Raw genomic sequence first — 15,460 nt, forward strand, 5'->3', positions numbered from 1 at the left:
TTGGGTTTTATTGTGGTTGTTAATAAACTTTGTATACTTATTTTTTTCTCATCAACAATGACTTCTATTAATTGACTTTAAGTTAGTACAAAGATAGGTGAGTTTGAAGATTTCAATGAGATCACTTATCTGCTTTTTCCAATTTCTTGATAAATTGTCCTTGATTATTCATGTATGTTTTAAGGAGCCATCACATAGGAGCTAAGAGAAGTTCTAGTCTTCCTCCTGCTGTTGTTTTCCTTTAGTATGGTGTCATTTTCATTTAGCCTGTGGATATCTGCTCTTCACCAATGCCATATTGCAGATTTGAATATGATAAGGTGGCATGGTGTTTTGCAGGAAGCTTTGTGTGCTTAGATCATAGTTTATTCCATTGAAATTTCTGAAGCAAAGGGTAGTATTTCCCATCTGTCTCTTGGGATTTTATTTAAAATAGATTGTTTGTTTGTTTGTTTAATGTTTGCTTGCTCATTCTTTTTGCTCAGGGCCAAAGATGAGTCCAATGGTAAGAGAACCAGTCTCTGAGGTAATAGAAACATTGTTTCTCTTGGTATTTCTATTCTCCTTCCCAACTAAATACTTCACTTCTCTCCTTCTCCTAATTATCTTCCTGGGAAGTTTCATAATAACCCACTCTGATGAGAGTCTTGAATATTACTTTAAACATTTCAGTACTATAGCAAAGTGTTCTTACCCTCCCTACAGATAATAAATCCATTTTTTAAGTTTATTATAATGATAGTGAAGACATGAGTAAATATAAGACTTTCATATAATGAGAAAGAGTGGTTAAAATATCTGAGATTACTTGTTAAAATTCAAATTAACCTATGAAAATCTTGTGCTAGAACACATGTAGTATAAGGATGATTTAATGTTTATTATATACCAAGAAACTGGAAAAGCATCTTCAAAGAATAAATCTCTGATCCTGCTATCTTTTGCCCGTATGTATTGAAGTGAAAGATTAGTAGAAGAAAACATAAGAGAGAATATTTGAGAATGTGATTGGTAGGCCAATATTGCTTAGATAAAACACCAAAAGCACACACCACAAAAAGCAAGCTTAAAAAAAAAAAATAGTTTAGAAAACTTTGGCCCTTTTGAATATATGGTTAAGAAAATAAAAAGGTAAGCCACAAACTGGGTAAAAATATTTGTAATGAACATATATGACAGAGGATTTGTATCCAATAATCCAATGATAAAAATTGGCAAAATATTTTAATACTCTTTGCAAATGAGATATGCTTATAGTTAATGAGCACATGAAATGATGCTTAACATCATTAGTAATCCATGAAAGAGAAAGTTAAAACCACAATGAGCTTCCACTGCACATGCATAAAATGCCTAATTTTTAAAAAAAGACTGATACACCAATGTGTCCAAGACACAGTGCAAGTGGAAGTGCAAAATATTACAATCCTTTTGGAAAGCAGTTGTCAGTTTCTTATAAAATTTACATAATACAGGATATAAATTTGCCAGAAGACCCAGATATATCATTGTCAAGTATTTACTAAAGATAAATTAAAACACATGTCCAAAAAAAGATATATACATGAATGTTCAGCATGTTTTTTTCATTAGAGCCCCAAACAGGAAGCAACACAAATCCCATCAGTAAGTGAGTGGATAAGCAAATTTCTGTCCATCATGAAATACTACACAAAATTTTGAAATAATAGACTACTGAAATATGCACCAATATGACATTAGGAATTTCAGAATCATTTTGCTGAGTGAAATAAGCCAGACCCAAAAGAATTCACTTCTATACACTTCTATTTATATGAAATTCTAGAGCAGCCCAAAGCAGACTAGTAATAGAAAGCACCCCATTTTTCCTGGGAGCAGGGATGGGGATAGTTGAATACAGAGGCACATGAGGGAACATTTTGAGGTGATGAAAATGTTCTGTATCTGATATTGGTGGTGGTTACATATATGGATATGTATATATAGTTACATATATTGATATATTTGGAATCTATCAAAAGCAGATGAAGCCATAATTCTGACAGAACATTTTATGAAGAAAGTTGTGGATTAACAAAATCATCAACTTTTAAAACATCAAATGTAACTTAAGTATTTCATTTAGATATTAAATTGTATCATTATTGCTATTATTGAATGGAAGAGTAAATAGATTAAAATATGAAATATGGATAAGACTTATCTTCAAAAGCTTTACAATAGTATTTTATCTAAAAGAATAAGCAAATTGGAATGACACTTAAATTACAGATCACTGAAAAGCAAATGGGAAAACAATAGGATAAGCATGAAAATACTTTATGTGTTTCTCAACTTGATAACTAAGTACAGTTTATCAGATGTTGTCATATGAGATGGATTTGTTTTTTTTAAATATTTATCTCAATATGTCCTCAGAACAGTAGAATTAAGGTGTCACACTTTAAGATTGATTTGAAAATTATAGCTAGAACACAATTTTCTCTTAGAATGACATTCAAAGAATCAGTGTTACATAATGTAAAATTTGGAGTCTGCTTTTTACTATCCTTTGAATTATACATTAATGTCTGGAAAGTTGTGGGAAACCTCAACTTTTAAAGAAGTTTACCATGAACCTTGACTTTGCACTCATGTTCTTATGAAAATTAAACCTTCATTGGAAAGACTGTGATCCAGGCTTTTCAATTTTTACAAATGAATGTCATCTATGTCTCCTAAATATATAATTTTTGAGGGTATGATACTTTAGTAAGCTATGCAGGCTGTCTATACTACAGGTAGATATCGGATAATTCAACTATGAATGAACTGTGTCCTGTCCCTTGCTTAAATTCTTGTGAGAAATCCAACTTTAAGAGAAGTAGCTCAAGAGTCTTTTTTCCATGTTTTTCAGCATAAAGCTTCATTCATGTCTTATGTTAACATCCTGCGGTAATTAGTTAGCAAGACCAGCCTTGTTTCTCTATTATGTCATATAATCAGAGAGCGAGAGTCAGCAATTCATAATATTTCCTGGTTTTGATCAAATAAATCGTGTAGAACTCCGGATAAATTTTGAAATTAAAGTCAGTATCTAACTCACCTCAATTATCTGGTGCATGTATTTTCCTACTTCCTTTAGTAGATTATTGTCCAATTTTTACCTAATTTCCTTCTTTAGACATTTTTACTCAATGCACTGCCTTATATCAATTTCCAAAATAGGTGTGGTATGTGTTAAATTAACATTATGCTGAATATCTTGGTTCCTGTGTTTATAGTTCTTGTCCTTGGTTTCTGGACTAGGGAGTCATAAGTAGTCCCAACTTAATGGATATTTAAAATATGTCCAGTTTATTGTGCATATGAATACAGTGAATTGAAAATAATCCTTGAATAGAAAGTTTCTAAGAATAAGTAACGGTGGTAGCACCTATGCTTTGAATGCGTTCTTTTGCTGAAACTTAAGTGAGTCAAACTTGTCTATTTATATCCTTATCTCACTTGAGGTGAATTCATTCTTTGGTTTTAATCTTCACTGCAAAATTTCCGTGTGTTTGCACATATATTTAGAAACCAAGCTGAAAATGTGGGTATATATTCTTTTCAATGTTTTATTTTCTTTTGTTTTATTTGCATATGGGAGAATCCCTCTGAGAGACTGTGTTAAGAATATAATAAAATGACTTCTGTTGCTACCTACTATTAGTATCTTTTTCTTACTTTTAGAAAAGCAAATTAATGATGAACTTCTAACTGGTATCTCTTTTTTAGGCTAATCTCACATTAAATAAGTTTTAATATATGTATTTTTAAAAAACTAGAAAAACAACCATTAGCAATAATCCAGGCATTCTCTTACATTTGTGTAAATCTTTTATTCTTAAATTTTTGTTTAGCAGAATAAAAGAAAGGTAAAATGTCAGGGGCTACGAATTTAGGAATTTAAAAAATTTAATATTTTTTCAGTTTGTATATTGTGGCAGATTGGTTTACATAATGAAAAAAAATGGTTGCAATGATTTAGCTCTTTATAGAAGAAAAACTGTAATACATGTTTGAAAATCAGTCTGAAATACATTGAAATAGCAACATAATGAATTATTACAGCTACAGTTTAATTTTAAAAAAGGTAACATATAAATTAAGCAATGATGATAATAAATAACACCCTAACACAAAAAATGGCCATCATGTTTGATAAAATGCACTTAAAATATACATGGAGAGTGATAATTTGACTAATTTCCCAGATGATTGTTTCTATATAAGGAATGATTTATTATATAATTATGATTAAATCAACATTAAATCTGGTATTTTTACATTCATATTTAACTTATTATTTATTTATTTTAATTATTTATTTATTTTTTCTAAATTATGAATAGTCAAAATGACTACAAAACAATCCTTATTTAATTCAATTTCACTGTCCTTGCAGAGTACAGACATGAGTCCAGCAAGCAGTACCACATCACTTCCTGTTAGTCCTCTTACCGAAGAGCCAGTGCCTTTCAAGGTAAAAAATAAACAAGAAAGCATTATTTATAAAAATTTTAGGATATTTAATAAATAGTTTAAAATCGTTTATGTGTAGATGGTGAAGTGAACTGCTTTAATCTTCAAAGCCCTGATTTCAAATCTTAAAATCATTTTTTTGTGTGTGTGTTCTATTGTCATTCTATTGCTAACTAAAAGTAAAGATTTGGAATGAAAATTACTGCTTTATGGGACGATTGTTTGTCTTGCACGTAAATGGTGGGGTTTTATTGTAATAGGTTGATTCACATGAATTAGAGGTTTTACATATTTTGTTTATATTACTTATATTAATATAATTCATAAGGGTAGAAGGAAACAGCCCTCATCTAGTGGTTAAATTTTCATTAGCAATGCTAGGTTACCAATAATTAATGATGTAATCCTTTTAAAATAAGAGTCAAAATCAAGAGTTGAAATATGGAATCATTCCACCAAACGTATTGTATTTAATAAATATTCAAGTAAATATGAAAATAAGTATGTGGTATGACTAGTGGCATTTTTTTTTTCAGTTTGGGAGGCTATATACATAACAAATGTGAAGTCTTGTTTTGCCACTTAAGATTAGATGTTTTCATTTAAGCCAAAGCTTGTAGATCAACTATTTTATGTTTTTACTGGGGTATTTAGATATTATTGGTATTATTATAAATAAAAACAATTCTCAAAAGCCTGAGGAAAAAACTTAAAATGTTGGGATGATGTACCTAAGTGCACTTATTTCAGTATAGTTTTGTTTAAAGACAGGTGCACATTTTAAGATTATTGCATTTATGATTGTAGTATTTTAACATACAATTATTATGTTTTTTTTAGTTTTCATATAAGGACTGTATCTTATTCAAGTTTATATTGCTTATACCTAGTACAGTTTCTGGCATGGATTTTCATATACTGAGTATTGCCATCTTGTTGAAATGATAATTATAGAAGGCTATGAATTCAAATAAGAGTATTTACTTTTCTAGTTATGGATCCTTTTTTGCTTAATGAGAATCAAATATTTGTTAGAAGTCCCTTTCTATACCTGCTAATTGTTAAATACTGAATGATATTCCGATTACATTATTTATTGAAACATTCTTTATTATTATACAGATAAATGAGAAAATAATACTAATACTACAAAGTTTGATGTTACCATTTTATGGTATATGGAACACATTTACCAAAGAAGCATATCTGTAACAAGATTTTGGTTGAATCCTCCAAACTTCACCAGAAACCATTTTTTCTTTTTAATATATTGACAATGATTACAGTCTTTGAAAATTAATGTATTTTTTAACAGAAGTTAAAAAAGGTTAGACATATTTCAGAATCTGCTGACATAAAGCTAATATAAATACAATTATTTTAGTTAGTTTCTCTAACTGGTTCTGAGAGATCAATAGTTTTGGGGTAAATGCAAATTGTTCTAAGGAAATTAAAACTTCCAAGTGCTTATAACATATAATATTGTCTTTTGATGGACAACATATTTATAGTGACTTCTAATTTACTTCTTTTGTGAAAGGAGTATTGCCTATATCTTTTCAAAATATTTAACTACCTATAAAATTATCCCTCTAGTGTTTATAAGTATCTAAACTTAAAATTCAAAATTATGAACTAAAACTTTTTCTGCTTCTTTCATTTTTAGTTTATAAATTGTCATTATGTAAATGAGTAATGTAACACTCATTTAATGTTATATAAGCACAAAATATATAGAACTATTTTGAACAGAATATTAAGAGTATAAAGCATTGTAATTTCAAGGATATGTTGAGAATTATATAACACATAGAAGACATTTAAGTTTTCTTGTAACCATATTCTGAAAAAGTCTGATATTATAATTCATATGTCTAAAACTTTGATAAAAATTATGATATTTGAATAGCTAGGTAACTAGAAAATAAAAGGTTGTCTTTTTCACCTATTCCCCATGAATGTGACATGATATTTCATGTTAGTGTTAGATTAATCCTCTTAACCTCTTAACTTACTTTTCTAAGATACGGTGATTTCAGCACTCAACCCCATCACAATCCACCCTAATATTAGAAGAGCAAAACTTCTTCTAATATTGGTGGGTGATTGAGGTATTTGACTTCCCTTTTTCTTCTGGGAAGTAATTAGATTACTAGAAGAAAGGTGTTTCCTCCACTTTCTTGGTCAGTTTTGGAAGCACTCAGAACAGTTGGAGGAAGATATATTGTTTTGGCTGGTATGTTTATCAAGGTGCATGTTTTTCTTTAAGCATTACCTGTAGAAAGACATTCAGATTAAGTTGATTTCAACCACATCGTTTGAAATAAAGACGAATGGTAATTTTTTTAATAAAAAATGAATACTTTCCCACTAATACCCATGCCTTTATTCTTGAATGTTAGATGAGAAATTGGCTATTGTTAAGAATGTACCATAGTAAGAGCTATTAAACTAAGTATGGAAGAAAACAAGATGGCATCCTAGGGACTATCCCAAGGTAGGTTAAACTTCAGAGATACATGAATTTAAAATGGTAATTCAGTCTTGTTGGAATCAAATGTTTATTTTTTCCATTAGGCAGCATTTTTCAACTTTGTTAATATTGGAGCCCATTCTTTCAAGTAAATAAAAATGATCTGCACTGAAAGATAGTCTAAGCCCCACATACGTACCCACTTCTCTATTCCCCCACACTATGGTTCAGTTCCTGCTAAACTCGTGTTTACTGTTTAAAAACCATTGCTAAAGTGGTTTGTTTGGTGTGGCTATCCTTTCAAAACTGAGGACATTTCACACAAAAATTCATCCAACTTTGTCTTAAACAATTGAAAAATCTGAAAACTTTGTGCATCTCATTGTAAATAGAACTACTTGACAAGAGATGAGAAGGCTTTCTCCATCTAGACAGAGCACATGAACTCCAGGTCACCACAGTCATCACCATTCCTACTATATTCATGCCAGGTGATGAATGCATTTGACTGTATTCCTGCATAGAAGATAGTGTATAATTCACAATCTTCCATATATACTACACATAATAAACTCCAGATTTCCTGGGCAGCCTCTTGGTACTGAGGAGTTTCTAGGATGCTTGGTTCTAAAAAGTTTCTTTTATAAAAACTGTCAAATTCTTTTACCTTTATAAACTATTGTTATGAGCATCTATTTGGAAACAAAAGGCAAATTATAACCTCTAGTTTTTGTTGTTTTTTAATAGACTATTCAGCATTATATCGACTGTACATACATATGATCTGACACATGCCACTACATCATTATAGAAGAGCCAAAGGATAACCAATTTTGCTTAGGTAGGAACAAAATGTTATCAAACATCAACAGCAGAATCCTAAAAGTTCAAGATCATTAAAGCGAGACATTGCTGTGATGAAAAACAGCAGATTGCTTAGCCATTAAGTTTTTTATAGTTTTCTGAGGAGTAAACCTGAACAAAATTGACGTTAATTTTAATGTGCTCATTCTATCCTTTTCTATCTTTTCCCTCTGGCATTCTCCCTAATTTCTTGGAAACACTGAATCACTTCCCATCTCATCTGCCTGCCATCTCCCTTTGTTAGCCATGGTAAAATGCACCACACCGAAGATGGCTTCAAACCACTACATTTTACTGTTCTTTAGTAGGATGACCCTTTCAATTTTTTTGTACATATGCAGTTATTAGCAGCCTCAATCCATTTCTGGAACTAACACTCTTGAAGTTAAAGCTGGCTCATTGTTCCTGACCCTCCATAAAAGTACAGTTTATCATGAGCCATGTTCTTCTTGCTAATCATGTTCATCAGTTTTTGAATTTATTTGTACTTTAATGAAGCATGGTGGCTACATTTTAGTCTTTTTTCCTACTTAATGTTTTTTAATTAGATATGTTAGGAAATAATCTTATCCTACTGTACTGTATTGCATTTATCCTGTGATAAATTCAGCAGGAAACTAAAAAAAAAAAAAAAACTTCTATTGTTCTTTGGACTTCTGAAGACTTTTGTGCTTCAAAAGTGCAAAAAGGCATTGAGGAATACCCTCCATTCACCAATCCTTGATCAAAATTTAAAACAAACAAATGTAATTCAGTGCATTTCTTGGCCAATTGACTACTGCTTCCCTGGAATGTTTGCATTCCTGGAATGCCTAGTGGGATTGTCACAGTACCTAGAATGCACAATGGCACCACCCTCTCCGAGGTATGGCCACAGTCCCGAGGAACTGACAGTGTGACACTTGCTTCTTTCCTGGGTCTCTTCTTATGAAATCCAAGGTTCTCTGACTTCTTTTCTTCATCCCTAGTTATTACTCTTTAGTCTAAAGAAACTCCAGGCTTCCCTCAGAGATGTTCCTTCTCTCCTTAAATCAGCCAGGGCACTGAAAAAGCAATAACAAGAATAAGAACAAGAAAAAACTCTTTGTTGTACTTTTTAGGAATAGAATTGTGTCTGAAAATTCTTCTGCCATGACATAAACCTAAGTTTAATATGCACAGAGCCACTTTGCTTAAGCAGAGGATGGAAAGGAGGAAGCAGAGAAATAAATTAATAAATGGTTTCAAATTTTTTTTTTTTTTTTTTTTTTTTTTTTGGTAGGCTGGGTGTAATGTCTTACTCCTCTAATTCCAGCACTTGGGGAAGTTGAGGTAGGAGGTTCGCTTAAGCTCAGAAATTTGAGCCCAACCTTAGCAACATAGGGAGACCCTATCCCTATTATTTAAAAACGTGTATTCTACCATGAAATACTGGTATGTTAAGCAATAAAAATGATGCTTAGCTTTACGTGACCATATAGCCTAGATTCAAGAATTAGTAACACACAGTTTGCTCCCTATTGTATAAAATAAAGTGTGTAGAAAAAAGATGGAGTAAATATAGAATTATCAATCTTCAACTCTGGATGGATCATATTATTTTAAGAAAAAATTTCTGTAGTTTCTGTGATGACCACTTATTTCTATTTTTAAAGCAATGTTTATTTTTAATAAAGCAGAAAAGAGAATTAGGGGCATTAGAAGCAATGTAGTCTAATTAGGAGACTGCCTGGGATGATTGAACCCCAGTTTTGCCACTTTCTAGCTATATGAGACCTTGAGCCAGTTATTTTGTGTCTAAATATCTTATTTATAAATAATAACAGCAATTACTTCTTAATTAGGTTCTTATAAGGTTAAGTTAATAAATGCAAAGTGTCTACAACAGCACATAGTAACCCATATGTAAGTGTTGATTATTATTTTTATGTATGCAAGATCTCCAAGTTCAATGCAAGAAAGTCTTATAAATAATGTAAGGCAGAAATTTTGCCACTGAACCCCTACTACCTTATTTTCAAATATGAAAGAAATATATTTTAAACATAAATTATTTACTTTGATGAAGATTCAAGTTTAACATTTATTTCTACAAGTCGTGCTATTTATTTTATACCCTTGAGTGTTCAGTTGAGCTCATATATCAGATTCCTCTTATGAAAAATGATTAATGGAAATGTTTCTTAATTTTGAGAAGGAGTAGATATAATGAATTTGTCTTGAGGGAAAACTGGTGAATATAATGAAACACTACTTGGAAAAAAATACATAATAGTTTCTATAGCAATAAGAACATATATATATATATTGGCCGGGCGTGGTCACTCACGGCTGTAATCCCAGCACTTTGGGAGGCTGAGGCAGGTGGATCAGGAGATCAGGAGATCGAGACCATCCTGGCTCACACGGTGAAATCCCATCTCTACTAAAAATTCAGAAAATTAGCCAGGCGTGGTGGCGGGCACCTGTAGTCCCAGTTCCTTGGGAGGCTGAGGCAGGAGAATGGTGTGAACCCAGGAGGCGGGGCTTGCAGTGGGCACAGATCGCACCACTGCACTCCAGCCTGGGCGACAGAGTGAGATTCCATCTCAAAAAAAAAAAAAAAAAAAAAAAAAAAAAAAAAAAATGAACATATAATATCTCTTTATCAGGAATACACCATAGCAATTTTTTCTTTTGTTATCCAAACCTCCATGGTAATGTAACCTGGTAACCTCCTAAAAGCATACCTTCCAGTGAAGGAGTGTTATTTAACCACTTTAGAATACTGGGGCAACACTCATTGGGAACAAAGCGCTGCTGCTGTTTTACTTGTTTATATGTTATAAAATCAACATAGTGAGTAGCTGCAATTTATTTTGTCTAAATATATCATTATATAAAAGAACACATTTGGAGACTCTAAAAGAGATCAAATTTTGGCATGACCTTCACAACATCGTCTGCTGTGTATCCTGCATAGATTTATTTTTATGTGTGTATGAGAGAGTTTTTATTGTTCCTTTTCATTTATTGAATGTAATGATCTCTCTTAGTATTAGAAATCGCTTTTTTTAAATATCCCTGGAGGAGCCCACTATGGTGTATTTCTGCATTTCTGATAATTTTTTACTAAGTCATCTATGCATTCAAGAATTTGTTGATGAATCAATTTATCAAGTACCTACCATGTTGTTAGTAATAGTCTAAGGCATTGGTATTTTGATGTAAACATCACGGACTAAATCCCTGCATTAATGGTGTTTGGGTTCTTGGAAAAAGAAATAGACAGCCAGCAAACATATATATATATATATATAAAATGTCAGGTAATGTGATAAATGTTATGATGAAAAGTAAAGTGGAATATGAAGGATAGAAATTGGCACTGGAGTGAGCTGGTGTTTCAAAAAGGATGGCCAAGGAAGGCCACTTTGATTATGGAATATTTTAGTATAGACCATAATGAAGAAAGGGAGAAAGGCACTCGTGTTTTTATGGGAAGAAACCTGAGAATAACAACTGCAAAAGCAAGAGAATACTCGGTCTTTTCAGGAATGGAAGATACTGTGTTTCGAGTAGAATGAATGAAGAGACAGGTAATACGAGTTTAGGTCACAGAGAAATCTTATCATAAAAGGTCTAGTGTGTCATGATAAATTCTTAAGATCTTATTTCACATATGATGAAAAGCCGTTGGAGTGTTTGTCGAAAAAAAGAATGACATAATCAGACTATTGTTAAACTATTGCTTTGGTTTCTGTGTAGATACAGGCATTACTGGACATGGTAGAAGAAGGAAGTCAAGGCTTCTATAGTTGATAGATTATGATGGCTTAAACTGGAGTGGTAAAAGTTGAGGGGATAAGAATTGATTGAATATTGAGTATATTTTGAATGTTGGGTCAGCAGAATTTGTTAATATATTGTATGTAGAATATCCTAAAAGAACAAAGCCAAAGATAATTTGTGATACTAATTTTTTAATGTTTTCCTATTTTTACCCTTTAGGTAACTTTCTGATGTTACAAATAAATAGATAGCATGATACAGAGATTAGTAAAATCTTATTTGTTTGGTTGGCTTAATTGTGTTAATAGTGAGGCGGTAATTGTGAAATGGCAGATGATGTTGGTTTTGCAAGGGCTAATATTCAGTCCTACAAGTAATACTAATTTCTGGTAATATATTTTATTTGTCAGATAACTGAAAGCACGTAGGTAAAACTAAACATAATTTGGGATGGATGCTGATGAATCAATAATTATGGTATAGAAATATGATTCATTAATATATAGGGGAAGAAATAAGCAGGCAAAAAAAATTCTTTGAGGGATAGCTGATGAATTTTGAATATAAAACCATGCAATAGGTATATATTTAAGGAATCAATGTGTTTTATAAAAATAATTTTAAGTAAACATGGCATCATTATGGTTCTCTAATGCGAATAAATTTTAAGAGGGATCTATTATTTATACTATGTATATTTAAAGCAATTACTTTTGATTAATGTAATACAAAATGATAGTTACACTCATGTAATTCCAAGTAATAAACCATCTCAAAACCTGTCAGTCTAAAATAATAATTTATTGTTGTTTATGATTCTGTAGGTCGACTGGACTCATCTGGGCAGTTCTTATGTAGGGTTTTAAAGTGAGTACAGTCAGACTGAGGTGGAGAATGAGGTCGTCTGAAGACTCAAGTGAGGTAGACTCCCAGGATAATTCCTTTATTCACAAGTCTGGTGCTGGGCTGGAAACACTGTACCTATTGGGATTTCTCTCTCTCTCACACACACACACACACACACACACTGCTCTATTCTACTTCTGCCTCCTTCTTTCTGTCCTCAGCCTCTCCATGGACTAGCTTGAGCTTTCTCACAGTATGCTGGTTTTGGATAATTAGACTTGTTGTTTGATAGCTGGCTTCCCCTAGCGTGAATGTTCCAGAGGAAAAGAAAGGGAAACATGACAGTCTAATTAAGACTAGACCAGAAATACACAGCTTCACCTCCACATCTTTCTATTGATTTAGCAGTTCCAGGGTGTGTCGACGGTCCCTAAGACTACCCCTACATTCAGAGATTTGTAAGAAGACACGGAATTCAACAAAGATCACACTCTCCTCTACCAGCAATGTAAATACAGGACATGTATATGATATTTCTGCCCAGTAAAGGCTGTTAGCCAACTCAGCACCAAAGGATTTTACTGGGGGCTTATTATGTAGGAACCCTGTACCTAGGTATATATCAATATTCTAAACTCCCAGAAGCAATCAGGTATTTAACGTAAACAATATTGTACAAATATTGTTTGTACAAACTACTTAGGGACAGTGAGCCAATCTTACCATTTATGGAAATCTTTATATGCATGTAGGACTCTGGTTACCAGTCAGTCAAGTTCTTATATACCAACCAGTGGCTAATCTTGCAAGTGGGCCTTTCTAAGCACTGTATATTAATTTGTTCTCTATCTCCATCAGTTTAATTCTTATAATATTTAGCTCCCATAAATAAGTAAGAACATGTATAATTTGTCTTACTTTCCTTGGCATATTTCACTTAACATAATGACCTCAGGCTCCATCTATGTTGTTACAAATGATAGCATCTAATTCTTTTTTATGGCTGAATAGTATTCATTGTGTATATGTATCACATTTTCTTAATCCATTCATTTGTTGATAGTCACTTGGATTACTTGCAAATCTTGACTGCTATGAATAGTGCTACAATAAACATGGGAGTGCAGATATCTCTTCAATATACTAATTTCCTTTCTTTTGGGAATATATCTAGCTGTGGGATTGATAGATCAAACTGTACATCTATTTTTAGTTTTGTGAGGAACCTCCAAGCTGTACTGCATAGTAGCTGTACAAATTTCCATTCCCACCAACAGTGTATGAAGGTTCCCTTCTCTTCACCCCTCTCAAGCATTTGTTATTTTGCCTGCCTTTTGGATAAACACCATTTTAACAAGGATGAGATGATATCTCATTGTAGTTTTGATTTGCATTTCTCTGATGATTAGTGATGTTGAGCACCATTTGATATATGTGTTTCCTATTTGTATGTATTCTTTAGAGAAATGTCTATTCAGATATTTTGGCCGTTTTTCAATTGCATTGTTAATTTTTTTTTTTTTTTTCCTATAGAGTTGTTTGAGCTCCTGATTTATTCTGATGTTTATTCCTTATTCAATGGATAGTTTTCAGACATTTTCTCCTATTCTGTGAGTTTGTCTTCACTTTATTGTTTCCTTTGTTGTGCAAAAGCTTTTTAACTTGATGTGATCTCATCTATCCAATTTTGCTTTGGTTGACTGTGGTTTAGGGTTATTAATTAAGAAATCCTTGTCTAGTCCATGGTCTTGGAGAGTTTCCCCAGTGTTTTCTTTTAGTACTTTGATAGTTAGGTCTTAGATTTAAGTCATTAATCCAATGTTTCTTTGTTGATTTTCTTTCTGGATGATCTGTCGAATGCTGAATGTGGGATGTTGAAGTCCCCAAGTATTATTGTATTGGAGTTAATCTCTCTCTTTAGCTCTAATAATATTTACTTTATAAATCTGGGTGCTCTTGTATTGGGTATGTATATACTTACACTTGTATCCTCTCGCTGAATTGACCTCTTTATCATTATATAATGACCTTCTTTGTGTCTTTCTATATTTTTTGTCTTGAAATCTACTTTTTCTGATATAAGTATAGCTAGTCCTGCTCTTGTTTGCATTTGCAAGGAATGTATTTTTCCATCCCTTTATTTTCAGTCTATATTTGTTTTTACAGGTGAAGTGTATTTCTTGTATGAAACAGATTATTAGGTCATTTTTTTATCCATTCAGCTACTCTATGACTTTCAATTAGAGAGTTTATTTCATTTACATTCAACAATGTTATTAATAAGTAAGTACTTACTCCTACTTATTCCTATTTTGTTTTCTGGTTGTTTATTCCTTCTTTCCTCCCTTGCTGTTTTCTTTTGTGTGAAGGTAATTTTCTCTGGTGGTATGTTCTGATTTCTTGCTTTTTATTTTTCTTTATCTGCTGTGGGTTTTTTGATATGAGGTTACCATGAGACTTGCAAGTAACAACTTATAACCCATTTTTTTAAACAATAGATTTAAAATGCGATGACAACATGGATTGCATGAACAAACAAACAAGTACAGAGAAAACTATTAAAAATCCTACATTTTAACTTCATCCTCCAACTTTTTAACTTTTTACTGTGTCTATTTATATCTTATACTATGTCTTGAAAAGTTGTTTTAGTTATTTTTGTTACATTCATCTTTTAGTTTTTCTACCCAAGATATGAGTAGTTTACAGACCATAGTTATGGTGTTATGATATTCTGTGTTTTTCTGTGTACTTACTATTACCAGTGAGTTTTGTAACTTCAGGTGATTTCTTATTGCTCATTAACATCCTTTTCTTTCAGATTGAAGAATTCTCTTTCTTTAGCATTTCTTGTAGGACAGGTTTGGTTTTAACAAAATCTCTGTCTTTTGTTTGACTGAGAACATCTTTATTTCTCCTTTATGTTTGAGGATATCTTTGTCAGATATACTATTCTATGATAAAGGTTTTTTCCTTCAGCACTTTAAATATGTAATGCCATTCTTTCCTGGCCTGTAAGGTTTCCACTGAAAAGCCTGCTGC

General features: G+C 32.0%; 1 protein-coding gene across 2 annotated transcripts in view; it reads left to right on the plus strand.

Moving 5' to 3' along the window:
* The window catches only part of CCSER1 (coiled-coil serine rich protein 1), a 1,436,819-nt gene that overhangs the window by 576,290 nt on the left and 845,069 nt on the right, over positions 1–15,460 (plus strand). For both annotated transcript variants that reach the window (XM_073017490.1, XM_073017491.1), the window contains exon 7: positions 4,409–4,486. In XM_073017490.1, the coding sequence (XP_072873591.1) occupies positions 4,409–4,486 (78 nt within the window). The remainder of the gene's footprint in view (positions 1–4,408; positions 4,487–15,460) is intronic.

The sequence above is a fragment of the Chlorocebus sabaeus genome, chromosome 7 (assembly GCF_047675955.1).
Source record: "Chlorocebus sabaeus isolate Y175 chromosome 7, mChlSab1.0.hap1, whole genome shotgun sequence".
Taxonomy (NCBI): Eukaryota; Metazoa; Chordata; class Mammalia; order Primates; family Cercopithecidae; genus Chlorocebus; species Chlorocebus sabaeus.